This window comes from Salvelinus fontinalis, chromosome 11, assembly GCF_029448725.1.
Source record: "Salvelinus fontinalis isolate EN_2023a chromosome 11, ASM2944872v1, whole genome shotgun sequence".
In the NCBI taxonomy this organism is placed as follows: domain Eukaryota; kingdom Metazoa; phylum Chordata; class Actinopteri; order Salmoniformes; family Salmonidae; genus Salvelinus; species Salvelinus fontinalis.
The window spans coordinates 59,479,945-59,499,930 of record NC_074675.1 but is presented as its reverse complement, the minus strand read 5'-3'; the positions used below and the strand labels follow the sequence as shown (position 1 = coordinate 59,499,930).

At 49.7% G+C, this 19,986-nt stretch overlaps 1 protein-coding gene across 4 annotated transcripts in view; it reads right to left on the bottom strand.

Moving 5' to 3' along the window:
- LOC129866024 (phosphatidylinositol 4,5-bisphosphate 3-kinase catalytic subunit alpha isoform-like) overlaps positions 1-11,639 on the bottom strand; it is a 127,328-nt gene extending 115,689 nt beyond the window's left edge. For all 4 annotated transcript variants that reach the window (XR_008761463.1, XR_008761464.1, XM_055939160.1 and 1 more), the window contains exons 1-2: positions 11,327-11,639; positions 5,990-6,194 (exon numbers count right to left, since the gene is read on the bottom strand). Coding sequence is in view for 2 of the 4 variants with exons in the window: in XM_055939160.1 (XP_055795135.1) it covers positions 5,990-6,178 (189 nt within the window). In the remaining 2 variants the exon portion in view is untranslated. The remainder of the gene's footprint in view (positions 1-5,989; positions 6,195-11,326) is intronic.
- Positions 11,640-19,986: the final 8,347 nt, after the last annotated feature.

Sequence of the window (19,986 nt, the reverse complement as noted above, 5' to 3'; positions counted from 1 at the left end):
TACCTGTAGTAGGTGGTATAGGGGGAATAGTTACCTGTAGTAGGTGGTATAGGGGGAATAGTTACCTGTAGTAGGTGGTATAGGGGGAATAATTACCTGCAGTAGGTGGTATAGGGGGAATAGTTACCTGTAGTAGGTGGTATAGGGGGAATAATTACCTGCAGTAGGTGGTACAGGGGGAATAGTTACCTGTAGTAGGTGGTATAGGGGACATAGTTACCTGCAGTAGGTGGTATAGGGGGCATAATTACCTGCAGTAGGTGGTACAGGGGGAATAGTTACCTGTAGTAGGTGGTACAGGGGGCATAATTACCTGCAGTAGGTGGTATAGGGGACATAGTTACCTGCAGTAGGTGGTATAGGGGGAATAGTTACCTGTAGTAGGTATAGGGGGAATAATTACCTGTAGTAGGTGGTATAGGGGGAATAGTTACCTGCAGTAGGTGGTATAGGGGGAATAGTTACCTGTAGTAGGTATAGGGGGAATAGTTACCTGTAGTAGGTATAGGGGGAATAATTACCTGTAGTAGGTATAGGGGGAATAGTTACCTGTAGTAGGTATAGGGGGAATAGTTACCTGTAGTAGGTGGTATAGGGGGAATAGTTACCTGTAGTAGGTGGTATAGGGGGAATAGTTACCTGTAGTAGGTGGTATAGGGGGAATAGTTACCTGTAGTAGGTGGTATAGGGGGAATAGTTACCTGTAGTAGGTATAGGGGGAATAGTTACCTGTAGTAGGTGGTATAGGGGGAATAATTACCTGCAGTAGGTGGTATAGGGGGAATAGTTACCTGTAGTAGGTGGTATAGGGGGAATAGTTACCTGTAGTAGGTGGTACAGGGGGCATAATTACCTGTAGTAGGTATAGGGGGAATAGTTACCTGCAGTAGGTGGTATAGGGGGAATAGTTACCTGTAGTAGGTGGTATAGGGGGAATAGTTACCTGTAGTAGGTGGTATAGGGGGCATAATTACCTGCAGTAGGTGGTATAGGGGGAATAGTTACCTGTAGTAGGTGGTATAGGGGGAATAGTTACCTGTAGTAGGTGGTATAGGGGGAATAGTTACCTGTAGTAGGTATAGGGGGAATAGTTACCTGTAGTAGGTGGTATAGGGGGAATAGTTACCTGTAGTAGGTGGTATAGGGGGAATAGTTACCTGCAGTAGGTGGTACAGGGGGAATAGTTACCTGTAGTAGGTGGTATAGGGGGAATAGTTACCTGCAGTAGGTGGTATAGGGGGAATAGTTACCTGCAGTAGGTGGTATAGGGGGAATAGTTACCTGCAGTAGTAGGTATAGGGGGAATAGTTACCTGTAGTAGGTGGTATAGGGGGAATAGTTACCTGCAGTAGGTGGTATAGGGGGAATAGTTACCTGTAGTAGGTATAGGGGGAATAGTTACCTGCAGTAGGTGGTATAGGGGGAATAGTTACCTGTAGTAGGTGGTATAGGGGGAATAATTACCTGCAGTAGGTGGTATAGGGGGCATAATTACCTGTAGTAGGTGGTACAGGGGGCATAATTACCTGCAGTAGGTGGTACAGGGGGCATAATTACCTGCAGTAGGTGGTACAGGGGGCATAATTACCTGTAGTAGGTGGTATAGGGGGCATAGTTACCTGCAGTAGGTGGTATATGGGGAATAGTTACCTGTAGTAGGTGGTACAGGGGGCATAATTACCTGCAGTAGGTGGTACAGGGGGCATAATTACCTGTAGTAGGTGGTACAGGGGGCATAATTACCTGTAGTAGGTGATATAGGGGGAATAATTACCTGTAGTAGGTGGTACAGGGGGCATAATTACCTGTAGTAGGTGATATAGGGGGAATAATTACCTGTAGTAGGTGGTACAGGGGGAATAGTTACCTGTAGTAGGTGGTACAGGGGGCATAATTACCTGCAGTAGGTGGTACAGGGGGAATAATTACCTGTAGTAGGTGGTATAGGGGAAATAATTACCTGTAGTAGGTGGTATAGGGGGAATAATTACCTGTAGTAGGTGGTACAGGGGGAATAATTACCTGTAGTAGGTGGTATAGGGGAATAATTACCTGTAGTAGGTGGTACAGGGGGAATAATTACCTGTAGTAGGTGGTATAGGGGAAATAATTACCTGTAGTAGGTGGTACAGGGGGCATAATTACCTGTAGTAGGTGGTACAGGGGGAATAATTACCTGTAGTAGGTGGTATAGGGGAAATAATTACCTGTAGTAGGTGGTACAGGGGGCATAATTACCTGTAGTAGGTGGTATAGGGGGAATAATTACCTGTAGTAGGTGGTACAGGGGGCATAATTACCTGTAGTAGGTGGTATAGGGAGAATAGTTACCTGTAGTAGGTGGTATAGGGGGAATAGTTACCTGTAGTAGGTGGTATAGGGGGAATAGTTACCTGTAGTAGGTGGTATATGGGGAATAGTTACCTGTAGTAGGTGGTATAGGGGGCATAGTTACCTGTAGTAGGTATAGGGAGAATAGTTACCTGCAGTAGGTGGTATAGGGGGAATAGTTACCTGTAGTAGGTATAGGGGGAATAATTACCTGTAGTAGGTATAGGGGGAATAGTTACCTGTAGTAGGTGGTATAGGGGGAATAGTTACCTGTAGTAGGTGGTATAGGGGGAATAGTTACCTGTAGTAGGTATAGGGGGCATAGTTACCTGTAGTAGGTGGTATAGGGGGAATAGTTACCTGTAGTAGGTGGTACAGGGGGAATAGTTACCTGTAGTAGGTGGTACAGGGGGAATAGTTACCTGTAGTAGGTGGTATAGGGGGAATAGTTACCTGTAGGTGGTATAGGGGGAATAATTACCTGCAGTAGGTGGTACAGGGGGAATAGTTACCTGTAGTAGGTGGTATAGGGGGAATAGTTACCTGTAGGTGGTATAGGGGGAATAGTTACCTGTAGTAGGTATAGGGGGAATAATTACCTGCAGTAGGTGGTACAGGGGGCATAATGACCTGTAGTAGGTGGTATAGGGGGAATAGTTACCTGCAGTAGGTGGTATAGGGGGAATAATTACCTGTAGTAGGTGGTATAGGGGGAATAGTTACCTGTAGTAGGTATAGGGGGAATAGTTACCTGTAGTAGGTGGTATAGGGGAAATAGTTACCTGTAGTAGGTATAGGGGGCATAATTACCTGTAGTAGGTGGTATAGGGGGAATAATTACCTGTAGTAGGTGGTATAGGGGGAATAGTTACCTGTAGTAGGTGGTATAGGGGGAATAGTTACCTGTAGTAGGTATAGGGAGAATAGTTACCTGTAGTAGGTATAGGGGGAATAGTTACCTGTAGTAGGTATAGGGGGAATAGTTACCTGCAGTAGGTGGTATAGGGGGAATAGTTACCTGTAGTAGGTGGTATAGGGGGAATAGTTACCTGTAGTAGGTGGTAGAGGGGGAATAGTTACCTGCAGTAGGTATAGGGGGAATAGTTACCTGTAGTAGGTGGTATAGGGGGAATAATTACCTGTAGTAGGTGGTATAGGGGGAATAATTACCTGTAGTAGGTGGTATAGGGGGAATAATTACCTGTAGTAGGTGGTATAGGGGGAATAATTACCTGTAGTAGGTGGTAGAGGGGGAATAGTTACCTGCAGTAGGTATAGGGGGAATAGTTACCTGTAGTAGGTGGTATAGGGGGAATAGTTACCTGTAGTAGGTGGTATAGGGGGAATAGTTACCTGTAGTAGGTGGTATAGGGGGAATAGTTACCTGTAGTAGGTGGTATAGGGGGAATAGTTACCTGTAGTAGGTGGTACAGGGGGAATAGTTACCTGTAGTAGGTGGTATAGGGGGAATAGTTATCTGCAGTAGGTGGTATAGGGGGAATAGTTACCTGTAGTAGGTGGTATAGGGGGAATAATTACCTGTAGTAGGTGGTATAGGGGGAATAGTTACCTGTAGTAGGTGGTATAGGGGGAATAGTTACCTGTAGTAGGTGGTATAGGGGGAATAGTTACCTGTAGTAGGTGGTATAGGGGGAATAGTTACCTGTAGTAGGTGGTATAGGGGGAATAGTTATCTGCAGTAGGTGGTATAGGGGGAATAGTTACCTGTAGTAGGTGGTATAGGGGGAATAATTACCTGTAGTAGGTGGTAGAGGGGGAATAATTACCTGTAGTAGGTGGTAGAGGGGGAATAATTACCTGTAGTATGTGGTATAGGGGGAATAGTTATCTGTAGTAGGTATAGGGGGAATAGTTACCTGTAGTAGGTGGTATAGGGGGAATAGTTACCTGTAGTAGGTGGTATAGGGGGAATAGTTACCTGTAGTAGGTGGTATAGGGGGAATAGTTATCTGTAGTAGGTAGAGGGGGAATAGTTACCTGTAGTAGGTGGTATAGGGGGAATAGTTACCTGTAGTAGGTGGTATAGGGGGAATAGTTACCTGTAGTAGGTGGTATAGGGGGAATAGTTACCTGTAGTAGGTGGTATAGGGGGAATAGTTACCTGTAGTAGGTGGTATAGGGGGAATAGTTACCTGTAGTAGGTGGTATAGGGGGAATAGTTACCTGTAGTAGGTGGTATAGGGGGAATAGTTACCTGTAGTAGGTGGTATAGGGGGAATAGTTATCTGTAGTAGGTATAGGGGGAATAGTTATCTGTAGTAGGTATAGGGGGAATAGTTACCTGTAGTAGGTGGAATAGGGGGAATAGTTACCTGTAGTAGGTGGTATAGGGGGAATAGTTACCTGTAGTAGGTGGTATAGGGGGAATAATTACCTGTAGTAGGTGGTATAGGGGGAATAGTTACCTGTAGTAGGTGGTATAGGGGGAATAATTACCTGCAGTAGGTGGTATAGGGGGAATAATTACCTGTAGTAGGTGGTACAGGGGGCATAATTACCTGTAGTAGGTGGTACAGGGGGAATAATTACCTGCAGTAGGTGGTATAGGGGGAATAATTACCTGCAGTAGGTGGTATAGGGGGAATAGTTACCTGTAGTAGGTGGTATAGGGGGAATAGTTACCTGTAGTAGGTGGTATAGGGGGAATAGTTACCTGTAGTAGGTGGTATAGGGGGAATAGTTACCTGTAGTAGGTGGTATAGGGGGCATAATTACCTGCAGTAGGTGGTACAGGGGGCATAATTACCTGTAGTAGGTGGTATAGGGGGAATAGTTACCTGTAGTAGGTATAGGGGGAATAGTTACCTGTAGTAGGTGGTATAAGGGGGAATAGTTACCTGTAGTAGGTATAGGGGGAATAGTTACCTGTAGTAGGTGGTATAGGGGGAATAGTTACCTGTAGTAGGTGGTATAGGGGGAATAGTTACCTGCAGTAGGTGTTATAGGGGGAATAGTTACCTGTAGTAGGTGGTATAGGGGGAATAGTTACCTGTAGTAGGTGGTATAGGGGGAATAGTTACCTGCAGTAGGTGGTATAGGGGGAATAGTTACCTGTAGTAGGTATAGGGAGAATAGTTACCTGTAGTAGGTGGTATAGGGGGAATAGTTACCTGTAGTAGGTGGTATAGGGGGAATAGTTACCTGTAGTAGTGGGTATAGGGGGAATAGTTACCTGTAGTAGGTGGTATAGGGGGAATAGTTACCTGTAGTAGGTGGTATAGGGGGAATAGTTACCTGTAGTAGGTGGTATAGGGGGAATAGTTACCTGTAGTAGGTGGTACAGGGGGAATAGTTACCTGTAGTAGGTGGTATAGGGGGAATAGTTACCTGTAGTAGGTGGTATAGGGGGAATAGTTACCTGCAGTAGGTGGTACAGGGGGAATAATTACCTGTAGTAGGTGGTACAGGGGGAATAGTTACCTGTAGTAGGTGGTACAGGGGGAATAGTTACCTGTAGTAGGTGGTACAGGGTGAATAATTACCTGTAGTAGGTGGTATAGGGGGAATAATTACCTGTAGTAGGTGGTATAGGGGGAATAGTTACCTGTAGTAGTGGGTATAGGGGGAATAGTTACCTGTAGTAGGTGGTATAGGGGGAATAATTACCTGTAGTAGGTGGTACAGGGGGCATAATTACCTGTAGTAGGTGATATAGGGGGTATTTCCGGGCCTCTGTGAACAGCTGTTGTTTGATATTGGTGAGTGGCGCCTCTCTGAGACACTCCAGACTAACCAGCATGCCGTTGGGCAGACAGCAGTCCACCAGGATCCTGGGGGGCATGAGGTGTAGGCCCCATAGTTCCCCCGAAGATGGCCGCGGGGCCATCTAGACACGGCTCTACCTGGGAGAGGAGAACACACACACACACACACTCATTATACACACACACTCATTATACACACACACTCATTATACACACACACTCATTATACACACACACTCGCCTCTACCACAACCTGAGGGAGGAGAACACACGTTACACACACACACTCACACTCACACTCACACACACACACACACACACACACACACACACACACACACACACACACATACTCGGCTCTACCACAAACTGAGGGAGGAGAACACATGTTACACACGTTACACACAGACGCTGCACACACACACATGTTACACACACACACACGTTACACACACACACACACACACACACACACACACACACACACACACACACACACACACACACACACACACACACACACACACACACACACACACACACACACACACACACACACACAGCTCTAGCAGAGGTCTCCTCAGGTCCAGAACAGTGACTAGGAAACACATAACATTAAATAGAGCCATGACTACATGGAACTCTCTGCCACACCAGGTAACATGACTACATGGAACTCTCTGCCACACCAGGTAACATGACTACATGGAACTCTCTGCCACACCAGGTAACATGACTACATGGAACTCTCTGCCACACCAGGTAACATGACTACATGGAACTCTCTGCCACACCAGGTAACATGACTACATGGAACTCTCTGCCACACCAGGTAACATGACTACATGGAACTCTCTGCCACACCAGGTAACATGACTACATGGAACTCTCTGCCACACCAGGTAACATGACTACATGGAACTCTCTGCCACACCAGGTAACTCAAGCAATAAAACAGATTCAAGAACACCTTACTGCCCAAAGGGGACTTTGAAGAGACAGCCATTTTATATATATTATATTTTACACTGTGTTATGTATTAGCCCTATGTATTAGCCCTATGTATTAGCCCTATGTATTAGACCTATGTATTAGCCCTATGTATTAGCCCTATGTATTAGCCCTATGTATTAGCCCTATGTATTAGCCCTAGTTATTAGCCCTATGTATTATCCCTATGTATTATCCCTATGTATTAGCCCTATGTATTAGCCCTAGTTATTAGCCCTAGTTATTAGCCCTATGTATTAGCCCTAGTTATTAGCCCTAGTTATTAGCCCTAGTTATTAGCCCTAGTTATTAGCCCTAGTTATTAGCCCTATGTATTAGCCCTAGTTATTAGACCTATGTATTAGCCCTAGTTATTAGCCCTATGTATTAGCCCTATGTATTAGCCCTATGTATTAGCCCTATGTATTAGCCCTATGTATTAGCCCTATGTATTAGCCCTAGTTATTAGCCCTAGTTATTAGCCCTATGTATTAGCCCTATGTATTAGCCCTATGTATTAGCCCTAGTTATTAGACCTATGTATTAGCCCTATGTATTAGCCCCATCTCTGCAGCGCTCCACCAATCAGGCCTTTATGGTAGAGGGGCCAGACAGAAACCACTCCTCGGTAAAAGGCACATGACAGCCCACTTGGAGTTTGCCAAAAGACACCTAAGGGACACGGACCATGAGAAACAAGATTCTCTGGTCTGTTGAAACCAAGATCGAACTCTTTGGCCTGAATGCCAAGCGTCACGTCTGGAGGAAACCTGGCACCATCCCTACAGTGAAGCATGGTGAGGACAGCATCAGGCTGTGGGGATGTTTATCAGCGGCAGGGAGACTAGACAGGATCGAGGGAAAGATGAACGGTGCAAAGTACAGAGAGATCCTTGATGAAAACCTGCTCCAGAGCGCTCAGGACCTAAGACTGGGGTGAAGGTTCATCTTCCAACAGGAAAACGACCCTAAGCACACAGGCAAGATAACACAGGAGTAGCTTCGGGACAAGTCTCTGAATGTCCTTGAGAAGCCCAGCCGGAGCCCGGACTTGAACCAGATCAAACATCTTTGGAGAGACCTGAAAATAACTGTGAAGCAACACTCCCCATCCAACCTGACAGAGTTTGATAGGATCTGCATAGAAGAATGGGAGAAACTCCCCAAATACAGGTGTGCCAAGCTTGTAGCGTCATACCCAAGAAGACTCAAGGCTGTAATCGCTGCCAAAGGTGCTTCAACAAAGTACTGAGTAAAGGGTCTGAAAACTTATGTAAATGTAATTTTGCGTTTAAAAAAAATATATACATTTGCTAAAATATCAATTAAAAAATGTGTTTTGCTTTGTCATTATGGGGTATTGTGATGTCATTATGGGGTATTGTGATGTCATTATGGGGTATTGTGTGTAGATTGATGAGGGGGGAAAACTATTTAATCCATTCTAGAATAAGGCTGTAACGTAACAAAATGTGGAAAAAGTCAAGGGGTCTGAATACTTTCCAAATGCACCGTATGTATTTTCAGTCCTTGACTAATGATGTTCTGTACTATGTGTTGTGTTTCATGTGGACCCCAGGAAGAGTAGCTGATGACTGGCTAATGGGGATCCTCATAAATACCAATACCTTGGGACACACACTTTTACTTCCATGGTAATAAAGCTGATCCAGTTGAACTGAGGGGTCTGAGGGAGTCTATAAAGTCTGGATGTTGAGGAGAGAAAGAGAAAAATGGCAGAGGAGGATAACAAGAAAGGATAGACAGAAAGAAGAAAACATTAAAACATTTAGGAGAAAGAGAGAGAGAGCGCAGAACAGGTTGAAGTGGAGGGAGAGAGAGAGAGAGCAGAACAGATTGAAGTGGAGGGAGAGAGAGAGAGAGAGAGAGCAGAACAGATTGAAGTGGAGGGAGAGAGAGAGAGAGCAGAACAGATTGAAGTGGAGGGAGAGAGAGAGAGAGAGAGAGAGAGAGAGAGAGAGCAGAACAGATTGAAGTGGAGGGAGAGAGAGAGAGAGAGAGAGCAGAACAGATTGAAGTGGAGGGAGAGAGAGAGAGAGAGAGAGAGAGAGAGAGAGAGAGCAGAACAGATTGAAGTGGAGGGAGAGAGAGAGAGAGAGAGAGAGAGAGAGAGAGAGCAGAACAGATTGAAGTGGAGGGAGAGAGAGAGAGAGAGAGAGCAGAACAGATTGAAGTGGAGGGAGAGAGAGAGAGAGAGAGAGAGAGAGAGAGAGAGCAGAACAGATTGAAGTGGAGGGAGAGAGAGAGAGAGAGAGAGCAGAACAGATTGAAGTGGAGGGAGAGAGAGAGAGAGAGAGAGAGAGAGAGAGAGAGAGCAGAACAGATTGAAGTGGAGGGAGAGAGAGAGAGAGAGAGAGCAGAACAGATTGAAGTGGAGGGAGAGAGAGAGAGAGAGAGAGAGAGAGAGAGAGAGAGCAGAACAGATTGAAGTGGAGGGAGAGAGAGAGAGAGAGAGAGAGAGAGAGAGAGAGCAGAACAGATTGAAGTGGAGGGAGAGAGAGAGAGAGAGAGAGCAGAACAGATTGAAGTGGAGGGAGAGAGAGAGGGAGAGAGAGAGAGAGAGAGAGAGCAGAACAGATTGAAGTGGAGAGAGAGAGAGAGAGAGAGAGGGAGAACGATAAACCAGCATGAAGAAGGATGGAGAGAGAGAGAACAGAACAGATTGAAGTGGAAGGAGATAGAGGGAGGGAGAGGTTGAGAGGGCGATAGACAGAAGACATTTTTAGAAACTGATTTGTAATGGTCTCTTAAATCCCTGAATATGATGTCACTCTTTCATACAGGATCATCAGCCTGTTCTCTCTCTCTCTGTGTGTGTGTGTGTGTGTGTGTGTGTGTGTGTGTGTGTGTGTGTGTGTGTGTGTGTGTGTGTGTGTGTGTGTGTGTGTGTGTGTGTGTGTGTGTGTGTGTGTGTGTGTGTGTGTGTGTGTGTGTGTGTGTGTGTGTGTGTGTGTGTGTGTGTGTGTGTGTGTGTGTGTGTGAAGTTGATATCATGTTGTCTCCAGTCATAACGGAGCATGTATACTGATCGGTAATAGTAGCGGTAGTAACCGAGGCTTCCGCCCTCTCCTCTCCGGGATCAGAGACCTGTCATTCGGCATAATCTCCCGCTCTGCCCGGTTTCTCCCCCCGGCAAGTCACGAAGCGGCTGAGCGGCAAACGCAATACTACGCAACATACACACACACACCGCCAAGCCAGCAGACGCGCTCAGCGGCAGCGAACAAAGAACCGAGCCGCCGCGCGAGAGAAAGTAGGACACGGGCCGCCTGGCGCATGCAGCTGCACAAAGAAGACCCCGTCCGTCCCCCGCTCCCTCACACACACACACACACACACACACACACACACACACACACACACACACACACACACACACACACACACACACACACACACACACACACACACACACACACACACACACACACACACACACACACACACACTGACCATCGAGAATCAAAGTGACAGCAACTCAGAGCTTCTTGTTGGATCAGAGAGTTGTAGCTTGATGTGATGGGAGCCGGGAGACAATAACCCATAACATCAAGCAGTCAGTCAGTCATGACCTCTGCTAAACTACCAACTAACAGCTAGTCTAATAAAGATACTCATATTATTATTGTGTATTTGATTTGACCATCAAAGCGGGAGACAGAGCCGAGGAGCCTATAGGCTTAGCTAGAGCAGAGGCCTTACTGAAGGCTATTCATTTACATATTAGGCTGTTACATATTAATTCATTAATGTAATTAATATTACACACAATAAAGCACTTCCGGGGACAGACGGATGATCGTTTTCTTACGGGCCATATTAGATGTCTTTATTAATGAGTTTATCAGTTATCTAAAGAAATTGTGTAGGTTATTTTCTCCACCTCTCTCTTCTCTGGCTACAAACAATCCAGCAGTAAAAGCCCTCTCTTCCTCTCCGTGACTTTCTCCTCTTCCTCTCCTGCTCTCTTCCTCTCCTGCTCTCTTCCTCTCCTGCTCTCCTCTCTGATTATTGGCAGCGATGATATTGCAAGATGAGATGTCATCATTATTATGATGAGACATCAGCTTCCTGACACACACACACACACACACACACACACACACACACACACACACACACAGCCAATATGACACGCGCAATCACAGTAGCCAGGCTGTCCATACTGAGTCATGATATAAGCTTCAATAAGTGACGCCCCCCCCCCCCCCCCTCCATCCCTCCTCCTCTCCCTCCCTCCCTGAAGTTTGTCACTCACCCCTGTCTCTCCCGCCAGGCTGTTAGGCGGGTTGGTCTGTCTCGCGGGGCCGGTAGTGATGTGTGTCTGCGCCCGAGCCTCCGTTCCAGCCCTGGTCATAGCATCATGTCTACCAGCAGACTCGCGTACAGGACAGGACGTCCTTCCTCCCTCGCTGCCCTGCTTCTCTGCCGTTAAAACGGTAAATCCGCGCGTGCCGACGCCTGTCTTGTCTTCTCCTTTCACCGTAAACTAAACCGGGGCTTCAAACCATCCAGTTCCTCTACCGGGCCTGTGCGGAGTGGAGAACAATGTGTTCGACTGGGAGGGGGAAGAGGGGGAGGGGAGGAGAGGAAGAGGGGGACGACATGTAATCACATAATTCATTTTTAAAGGAAAAGCGACCTGGCAGTCAGCTGTTCCATAACTCAGAGGACATATGGAAGCGCAGCGCCTTTAAGAGCGGAGCGGCACTGGTGACCGTTTATTTGTCGGAGGAAGATAATAATAATAATAACACACGCTATATACTGAGTGAACAAAACATTAAGAACACCTCCCTAATTGTTTATTATTTCACCTCTATTTAACCAGGCAGTTGAGAACAGGTTCTCATTTACAACTGCAACCTGGCCAAGATAAAGCAAAGCAGTGCGACAAAAACAACAACACAGAGTTACACATGGAATAAACAAACATACAGTCAATAATACTGTAGAAAAATCTAAATACAGTGTGTGCAAATGAGGTAAGGAGGTAAGGCAATAAATAGGCCATAGTGGCGAAGTAATTACAATTTAGCAAATTAACACTGGAGTGGTAGATGTGCGGATGAGGATGTGCAAGTAGAAATATTGGTATGCAAAAGAGCAGAAAAACAAATATGGGGATGAGGTAGGTAGTTGATTGGGTGGGCTATTTACAGATGGGCTATGTACAGGTGCAGTAATCTATGAGCTGCTCTGACAGCTGGTGCTTAAAGCTAGTGAGGGAGGTAAGTGTCTCCAGCTTCAGTGATTTTTTCAAATTCGTTCCAATCATTGGCAGCAGAGAACTGGAAGATAAAGTGGCCAAAGGGGGTGTGTAACGGCAGTCTAAGTCGTCCTCCTCCTCAGACGAGGAGAGGCGAGAAGGATCTGAGGACCAATGTGCAGCGTGGTAATTTTCCATGATTTAATTCACACAAAACAAGACACTCTACAAAATGACAAAACAAACTAACCGTCACAGTCCTATCTGGTGCAGACAAAACACAGAGACAGGAAACAACCACCCACAATCCCCAACACAAAACAAGCCACCTTTATATGATTCTCAATCAGGGACAACGATTGACAGCTGTCTCTGATTGAGAACCATATTAGACTGGACACAGAAACAGACAAACTAGACACACAACATAGAATTTCCACCCAGCTCAAGTCCTGACCAACACTAAACAAGCAAAACACATACGAACTATGGTCAGGACGTGACAAGGTGTTGGCTTTGGGGATGACCAGTGAAATATACCTGCTGGAGCGCGTGCTACGGGTAGGTGTTGCTATGGTGACCAGTGAGCTGAGATAAGGTGGAGCTTTACCTAGCAAAGACTTATAGATGACCTGGAGCCAGTGGGTTTGGTGATGAATATGTAGCGAGGACCAGCCAACGAGGGCATACAGGTCGCAGTGGTGGGTAGTAAATGGGGCTTTGGTGACAAAACGGATGGCACTGTGATAGACTGCATCCAATTGCTGAGTAGAGTGTTGGAGGCTATTTTGTAAATGACATCGCCGAAGTCAAGGATCGGTAGGATAGTCAGTTTTACGAGGATATGTTTGGCAGCAGGAGTGAATTTCAGTTTGGCAGCACTCCCTTTGGCAGTTCTATCTTGTTGGAAAATTTTATAGTTAGGGATGGACATTTCAGGGTTTTTGGTGGTCTTCCTAAGCCAGGATTCAGACACGGCAAGGACATCCGGGTTGGAGGCGTGTGCTAAAGCAGTGAATAAAACAAACTTAGAGAGGAGGACAATAATGTTAACGTGCATGAAACCAAGGCTTTTACGGTTACAGAAGTCATCAAATGAGAGCGCCTGGGGAATAGGAGTGGAGCTAGGTACTGCAGGGCCTGGGTTCACCTCTACATCGCCAGAGGAACAGAGGAAGAGTAGGATAAGGGTACGGCTAAAAGCTAAAAGAACTGGTCGTCTAGTACGTTCAGAACAGAGAGTAACCGGAGCAGGTTTCTGGGCGCGATAGAATAGATTCAAGGCATAATGTACAGACAAAGGTATGGTAGGATGTGAGTACATTGGAGGTCAACCTAGGCATTGAGTGATGATGTGAGAGGTTGCATCTCTGGAGGCGCCAGTTAAAAGGTCTCCGCATGTGTGGGGGGTGGGGGCTATCTGAGGCATGTTGAGCAGGACTAGGGGCAGTCAAATAAAACAATGACAGCTGCCCTAAACAACAGTGTACAAGGCATATTGACATTAGAGAAAGGCATAAAGCAATCACAGGTGTTGATTGGGAGAGCTAAGACAGCAACGGGTAAGACAACAACGGGTAAACAGCTAAGACAGCAACGGGTAAGACAACAACGGGTAAACAGCTAAGACAACAACGGGTAAGACAACAACGGGTAAACAGCTAAGACAACAACGGGTAAGACAACAACGGGTAAGACAACAACGGGTAAACAGCTAAGACAGCAACGGGTAAGACAACAACGGGTAAACAGCTAAGACAGCAACGGGTAAGACAACAACGGGTAAACAGCTAAAACCACATCAACCGATAAATGGCGATGAATGGGCAGAGAGGGTCAGTTAGCTACTCACAGGACCTGAGTTGGAGGCTGGGGCCGACAGATAAACTAAATGAAGTACCATGTTAATGAACAGTCCGGCAGGCATCGGATGTGTAGCTGAGTGATCATAGGGTCCAATGAGAAGCAATAGGATAAACAGTATTGACTTCCTAATATCGAGCTGCCATTTTGTCCTCAGAACTCAGCCTCAATTCATCGGGGACTCTACAAGATGTCAAAAGCGTTCCACAGGGATAATGGCCCATGTTGACTCCAACGCTTCCCCCAGTTGTGTCCAACCCGGTCTCAGAGCATTTCACATGTTTCTGTACATACATCTGAGACACTCTGGAGCAGGTTTTCATCAAGGATCTCTCTATACTTTGCTCCGTTCATCTTTCCCTTCAGTCCTTTTATATATATACATAGATATATATAAGACAGACAGACAGACAGACAGACAGACAGACAGCCAGACAGACAGACAGACAGACAGACAGACAGACAGACAGACAGACAGACAGACAGAGAGAGAGACAGACAGAGAGACAGACAGAGAGGGAGGAGACAGACAGACAGACAGACATACAGACAGACAGACAGACAGACAGACAGAGAGAGAGACAGACAGAGAGGGAGGAGACAGACAGACAGACAGACAGACAGACAGACAGACAGAAAGACAGACAGACAGACAGACAGATAGGTAGATAGATAGATAGATAGAGGGGAGGGGAGAGAGAGAGAGAGAGAGAGAGAGAGAGAGAGAGAGACAGAGATGGAGTTGTTGTTTTGGGGACAGTTGCCAGGCAGATGTAAAGGTGGGTCGTTCTAAGACCCCACCCCTCCTCTTTGTTTGTGTGAGATTAGTGATCAGTCTGTTACTCCCCCCTCCCTGCATCTCTTTATCTGTTGATATGGGGAGGGCTTTAGGGATTAAAATCGAATGGGGGTTATCCCTCCCTCTCCTCCCTCCCGCCTCCTCCCTACCCCATCTCCTCCTTCCTACCCCCATCTCCTCCTCCCTACCCCCATCTCCTCCTTCCTACCCCCATCTCCTCCTCCCTACCCCCATCTCCTCCTCCCTACCCCCATCTCCTCCTCCCTACCCCCATCTCCTCCTTCCTACCCCCATCTCCTCCTCCCTACCCCCATCTCCTCCTTCCTACCCCCATCTCCTCCTCCCTACCCCCATCTCCTCCTCCCTACCCCCATTCCTCCTCCCTACCCCCATCTCCTCCTCCCTACCCCCATCTCCTCCTCCCTACCCCATCTCTCCTTCCTACCCCCATCTCCTCCTTCCCTACCCCCATCTCCTCCTTCCCTACCCCATCTCCTCCTTCCTACCCCCATCTCCTCCTCCCTACCCCCATCTCCTCCTCCCCATCTCCTCCTTCCTACCCGCATCTCCTCCTCCCTACCCCATCTCCTCCTCCCTACCCCCATCTCCTCCTTCCTAACCCCATCTCCTCCTCCCTACCCCCATCTAATCCTCCCTACCTCCTCCTTCCCTCCCCCCATCCTCCTCCCTACCCCCATCTCCTCCGCCTCCCTACCCCCATCTCCTCCTCCTCCCTACCCCCATCTCCTCTTCCCTCCCTCCCTCCTCCTTACCCCCATCTCCTCCTTCCTACCCCCATCTCCTCTTCCCTCCCCCATCTCCTCCTCCCTACCCCCATCTCCTCCTCCCTCCCGCCTCCTCCCTTCCCCCATCTCCTCCTCCCTACCCCCATCTCCTCCTCCCTCCCGCCTCCTCCCTACCCCCATCTCCTCCTCCCGACCCCCATCTCCTCCTCCCTCCGCCCGCCCCCCCCTACCCCCATCTCCTCCTCCCTACCCCCATCTCTTCCTCCCTCCCGCCTCCTCCCGACCCCCATCTCCTCCTCCCTCCCGCCTCCTCCCTACCCCCATCTCCTCCTCCCTACCCCCATCTCCTCCTCCCTCCCTCCTCCTCCCTACCCCCATCTCCTCCTCCCTACCCCATCTCCTCCTCCCTCCCCTCCTCCTCCCTACCCCCATCTCCTCCTCCCGACCCCCATCTCCTCCTCCCTCCCGCCTCCTCCCTACCCCCATCTCCTCCTCCCTACCCCCATCTCCTCCTCCCTCCCGCCTCCTCCCTACCCCCATCTCCTCCTCCCTACCCCCATCTCCTCCTCCCCCCCGCCTCCTCCCTACCCCCCATCTCCTCCTCCCTCCCGCCTCCTCCCTACCCCCATCTCCTCCTAGCTCCCTCCTCCTCCCTACCCCCATCTCCTCCTCCCTATCCCCATCTCCTCCTCCCTCCCTCCCTCCTCCTCCCTACCCCCATCTCCTCCTCCCTCCCGCCTCCTCCCTACCCCCATCTCCTCCTCCCGACCCCCATCTCCTCCTCCCTCCCGCCTCCTCCCTACCCCCATCTCCTCCTCCCTACCCCCATCTCCTCCTCCCTCCCGCCTCCTCCCTACCCCCATCTCCTCCTCCCGACCCCCATCTCCTCCTCCCTCCCGCCTCCTCCCTACCCCCATCTCCTCCTCCCGACCCCCATCTCCTCCTCCCTCCCGCCTCCTCCCTACCCCCATCTCCTCCTCCCTCCCTCCTCCTCCCTACCCCATCTCCTCCTCCCTACCCCAATCTCCTCCTCCCTCCTCATTATCCCTCCCTCCCCCTTCCTACCCCCATCTCCTCCTCCCTCCCTCCTCCTCCCCTACCCCCATCTCCTCCTCCCTACCCCCATCTCCTCCTCCTCCTCATTATCCCTCCCTCCCCCTCCCTACCCCCATCTTCTCCTCACTCCTCATTATCCCTCCCTCCCTACCCCCATCTCCTCCTCCCTCCCTCCCACTCCCTATCCCTCCCTACCCCCCATCTCCTCCTCCCTCCCTCCCTCCTCCTCCCTACCCCCATCTCCTCCTCCCTCCCTCCCTCCCCTCCATACCCCCATCTCCTCCTCCCTCCCTCCCCCTCCCTCCCCCTCCCTACCTCCATCTCCTCCTCCCTCCCTCCTCCTCCCTCCCCCTCCCTACCCCCATCTCCTCCTCCCTCCCTCCTCCTCCCTCCCCTCCCTACCCCCATCTCCTCTTACCTCCCTCCTCCTCCCTACCCCCATCTCCTCCTCCTCCCTACCCCCACCTCCTCCTCCCTCCCTCCTCCTCCTACCCCCATTTCCTCCTCCCTACCCCCACCTCCTCCTCCCTCCCTCCTCCTCCCTACCCCCCATCCCCTCCTCCTCCCTCTCCCCATCTCCTCCTCCCTCCCTCCCTCCTCCTCCCTACCCCCATCCTCCTCCCTACCCCTCCCTCCCTCCCTCCTCCTCCCTACCCCCCATCTCCTCCTCCCTCCCTCCCTCCCTCCCCTCCCTACCCCCATCTCCTCCCCCTCCCTCCCCCTCCCTACCTCCATCTCCTCCTCCCTCCCTCCTCCTCCCTCCCCCTCCCTACCCCCATCTCCTCCTCCCTCCCTCCTCCTCCCTCCCCCTCCCTACCCCCATCTCCTCTTACCTCCCTCCTCCTCCCTACCCCCATCTCCTCCTCCTCCCTACCCCCACCTCCTCCTCCCTCCTCCTCCTCCTACCCCCATTTCCTCCTCCCTACCCCCACCTCCTCCTCCCTCCCTCCTCCTCCCTACCCCCATCCCCTCCTCCTCCCTCTCCCCATCTCCTCCTCCCTCGCTCCTCCTCCCTACCCCCATCTCCTCCTCCCTACCCCCCATCTCCTCCTCCCTCCCTCCCCCTCCCTCCCTCCCTCCTCCTCCCCACAACATCTACTCCTCCCTCCCTCCCTCCTCCTCCCTACCCCTCCCTCCCTCCTCCTCCCCACCCCATCTACTCCTCCCTCCCTCCCTCCTCCTCCCTACCCCTCCCTCCCTCCTCCCTCCCTCCCACTCGCTATCCATGTCTCCTCCTCCTCCCTCCTCCCTACCCCCATCTCCTCCTCCCTCCCTCCCTCCCACTCCCTATCCCTGTCTCCTCCTCCTCCCTCACCCCATCTCCTCCTCCTCCCTCCTCCTCCCCACCCCATCTCCTCCCTCCCTCCCTCCTCCTCCCTACCCCTCCCTCCCTCCTCCTCCCCACCCCATCTCCTCCTCCCTCCCTCCTCCTCCCCACCCCATCTCCTCCTCCCTCCCTCCCTCCTCCTCCCTACCCCTCCCTACCCTCATCTCCTCCTCCTCCCTACCCCCATCTCCTCCTCCCTCCCTCCCTCCTCCTCCCTACCCCTCCCTACCCCCATCTCCTCCTCCTTCCCTCCCTCCTCCTCCTCCCTCCCTCCTCCTCCCCACCCCATCTCCTCCTCCCTCCCTCCCACTCCCTATCCCTGTCTCCTCCTCCTCTCATCCCTGCACAGGTGTATCTCTCTCTCTCACACACACACATACACACTCACAAACATACAAACACACACACAGGTTAAAGAATAAACATCAGACTCACCTGTGGATCATGAATTCAGGCTCTTCTCCTCCAGGTCAACAGTCAGAGTCTCGCTGCTATAACAGTATCCTAAGGTACTGCAGCTGATATAAACTCCCTACAGAGGTAATACAGGCAGCTCACTGTGTCAGACTGACTGGTCTATAAACTCCCTACAGAGGTAATACAGGCAGCTCACTGTGTCAGACTGACTGGTCTATAAACTCCCTACAGAGGTAATACAGGCTGCTCACTGTGTCAGACTGACTGGTCTATAAACTCCCTACAGAGGTAATACAGGCAGCTCACTGTGTCAGACTGACTGGTCTATAAACTCCCTACAGAGGTGATACAGGCAGCTCACTGTGTCAGACTGACTGGTCTATAAACTCCCTACAGAGGTAATACAGGCTGCTCACTGTGTCAGACTGACTGGTCTATAAACTCCCTACAGAGGTAATACAGGCTGCTCACTGTGTCAGACTGACTGGTCTATAAACTCCCTACAGAGGTAATACAGGCAGCTCACTGTGTCAGACTGACTGGTCTATAAACTCCCTACAGAGGTGATACAGGCAGCTCACTGTGTCAGACTGACTGGTCTATAAACTCCCTACAGAGGTAATACAGGCTGCTCACTGTGTCAGACTGACTGGTCTATAAACTCCCTACAGAGGTAATACAGGCAGCTCACTGTGTCAGACTGACTGGTCTATAAACTCCCTACAGAGGTAATACAGGCAGCTCACTGTGTCAGACTGACTGGACTATAAACTCCCTACAGAGGTAATACAGGCAGCTCACTGTGTCAGACTGACTGGTCTATAAACTCCCTACAGAGGTAATACAGGCTGCTCACTGTGTCAGACTGACTGGTCTATAAACTCCCTACAGAGGTGATACAGGCTGTCTGTCCCTGCCATATACACAGGCTGTTCACTGTGTCAGACTGACTGGTCTATAAACTCCCTACAGAGGTGATACAGGCTGCTCACTGTGTCAGACTGACTGGTCTATAAACTCCCTACAGAGGTAATACAGGCTGCTCACTGTGTCAGACTGACTGGTCTATAAACTCCCTACAGAGGTGATAGAGGCTGTCCCTGCCATATACACAGGCTGCTCACTGTGTCAGACTGACTGGTCTATAAACTCCCTACAGAGGTGATACAGGCTGCTCACTGTGTCAGACTGACTGGTCTATAAACTCCCTACAGAGGTGATACAGGCTGCTCACTGTGTCAGACTGACTGGTCTATAAACTCCCTACAGAGGTGATAGAGTCTGTCCCTGCCATATACACAGGCTGCTCACTGTGTCAGACTGACTGGTCTATGTGTTCCATGTGATCAGTGTGTGTCACTGCATCTCTTCCTGTCACTTCGCTCCGGCCTGACAGTGTGTGTGTAAATGTGTGTGTGTGTGTAAATGTGTGTGTGTGTGTGCCTGACAGTGTGTGTGTAAATGTGTGTGTGTGTGCCTGACAGTGTGTGTGTAAATGTGG